We start from the raw sequence: 2,241 nt of genomic DNA, 5'->3' as shown, positions 1-2,241 counted from the left end.
AAGGAGGTTTTACTTCGTGAACTCCAAAAAGAGATGCATGGGCAAAGATATTTTCTTGTGCTTGATGATGTTTGGAACAAAAATTGTTTTCTATGGGAGGAGTTGAAATATTGTTTGCTCAAGATCTCTAGAAACTCTAAGAATAGTATTGTTGTGACTACAAGGAGTGCCAAAGTTGCAAAAATCATGGGAATGTGTCATGGTCATCTTTTAAGTAAATTATCTGGTGATCAATGTTGGTCTTTGTTTAAAGAAAGTGCAAATGCATATGGACTATCGATGACTTCAAACTTGTGGATCATTAAAAAAAAGTTGGTCAAAAAAATTGGTGGTGTATCATTGGTTGCACGAGTTTTGGGAAGGGCAGTAAAATTTGAAGGAGATGTTGAGAGATGGGAGGAAATGTTGAAAAGTGTGCTAATAACTCCCATACAAGAGGAAAACTTTTTTTTGTCTATATTAAAATTAAGTGCGGATCGTCTACCATCATCTGCAGTAAAGCAATGTTTTTCATATTGTTCAATTTTTTCCAAGGATTTTTGTGTTTAAATTAAAAACAAGAACTAGTTCAAATGTGGATGGCACACGGTTTTCTTCAACCACAGGAAGGAAGAAACGTGACAATGGAAAATGTTGGAGATATATATTTTAAGATCTTGTTGTCACACTGCTTACTTGAAGATGCCAATGAAACAAGGACCAGAAGAATAGAAGAATATAAGATGCATGATCTTGTACATGATATTGCAATGGCAATTTCAAGGGATCAAAATTTGCAGCTAAATCCTAGCAATATATTGGAGAAGGAACATCAAAAGAAGGGGATTCAAAATGTTGCATGTAAGTTCACACAATTGATTTCATTCAAAAGATTCCTCACAATATAGATCAGACACCTTTTGATGTTAAGATAAGGAACTTTGTTTGTTTGCGTGTTTTGAAGATATCTAGTGATAAGTTATCCAAGTCAATTTGTCAATTGAAACACTTGAGATATCTAGAGATTTCAAGTTGGTCAATAAGATCAAAATTTCCAAAGTATATTGTTTCGCTTCATAATTTGCAAACACTAAAGGTTTATCATCATTTGTCGATGATTGAAGAATTTCCGATGAACTTTACAAATACGGTAAATTTAAGACACTTGTAATTCAGTATACCTGGTTGCAAAACACCTCCACATTTAAGTCAATTGTCTCAACTTCAAACGTTGTCTTATTTTGCAGTTGGGTTTGAAAAAGGTTGTAAGATTACTGAATTGGGTCCATTGAAAAACTTGCAAGGTAACCGAGTGTTTTGTGTTTGGAGAAAGTTGAATAGTAAAGAGGAAGCCAATGGAGCAAACTTTGCAGAAAATGAGAATTTGAAAGAGCTATACTTAAATTGGCCAATGGAAAGGAATGATAACAACGGTTACAATGATTTGGAAGTGTTGGAAGGACTTCAACCAAACCAAAATCTCCAATCATTAAAAATCCTCCATTTCGCAGGAAAACATTTGCCTAACAATATTTTTGTTGAGAATTTAAGAAAGATAAATTTATGTGGTTGTAATAGTTGTGAAAAGCTTCCAATGCTTGGACAATTAAACAACCTAAAGGAACTTGAGATTTCCAGCTTCCAAGGCCTCCAAGCTATAGGCAACGAGTTCTATGGTAATGATCCAAATCAAAGAAGCTAGATTCTTCCCAAAGCTTGAGAAATTTGTAATATTTGATACGATCAACTTCGAGCAATGGGAAGAAGTAAGGACAAATGATGCATCATCAAATTTTACAATTTTTCCCAATCTTAAGTGCTTGGAAATAGGTAAATGTCCCAAATTATTAAACATTCCAGAAGTTTTTTATGAGAATGATGTGCAATTTTTTGACAATAAATTAATTTATTTTTCGTAAAATCTCATAATATCTCATTTGAATTTATTTCTATTATTTAGGGAAAAGGAAAACTAATTTATCCACATTACATCTAATTTGATTTTATTCCTATTGAATTTTTCGAATTTGTGGTACACTCTGGGTCTATAAATAGCGGTCTTTGGTCATTTTAAAAAAAATCTTTAGAAAGAATCTCTACCATAAGAGAAAATAGTTTAAAAAGAATTTCTATGAGAGAAAAAAAATTCTTTGAAGAGAATCTCTGCGAAATGTCGATTTCTCTGTAAAAAAAAGGTGGGTTTTTATTTATTCTTTTCTTTTCTTTATTTTTTCTTTATCCTAAACAACCTAACCCCACGAT

At 32.4% G+C, this 2,241-nt stretch overlaps 1 protein-coding gene across 2 annotated transcripts; it reads left to right on the top strand.

Moving 5' to 3' along the window:
- The first annotated feature begins 572 nt into the window (after nucleotides 1-572).
- LOC127151066 (putative disease resistance RPP13-like protein 1) lies at nucleotides 573-1,854 on the top strand. Of its 2 annotated transcripts, none has more exons than XM_051090448.1 (2): nucleotides 573-840; nucleotides 1,284-1,854. In XM_051090448.1, the coding sequence occupies exons 1-2, from the start codon at nucleotides 573-575 to the stop codon at nucleotides 1,679-1,681; spliced, it is 666 nt and encodes a 221-aa protein (XP_050946405.1). In that variant the 3' UTR covers nucleotides 1,682-1,854. The 2 variants fall into 2 exon arrangements, with proteins under 2 accessions (XP_050946405.1, XP_050946404.1); XM_051090447.1 differs by having other exon boundaries at nucleotides 1,227-1,854.
- Nucleotides 1,855-2,241: the final 387 nt, after the last annotated feature.

The sequence above is a fragment of the Cucumis melo genome, chromosome 9, assembly GCF_025177605.1.
Source record: "Cucumis melo cultivar AY chromosome 9, USDA_Cmelo_AY_1.0, whole genome shotgun sequence".
NCBI classification, from domain to species: Eukaryota; Viridiplantae; Streptophyta; class Magnoliopsida; order Cucurbitales; family Cucurbitaceae; genus Cucumis; species Cucumis melo.
This window is presented reverse-complemented; position numbering and strand designations above follow the sequence as displayed.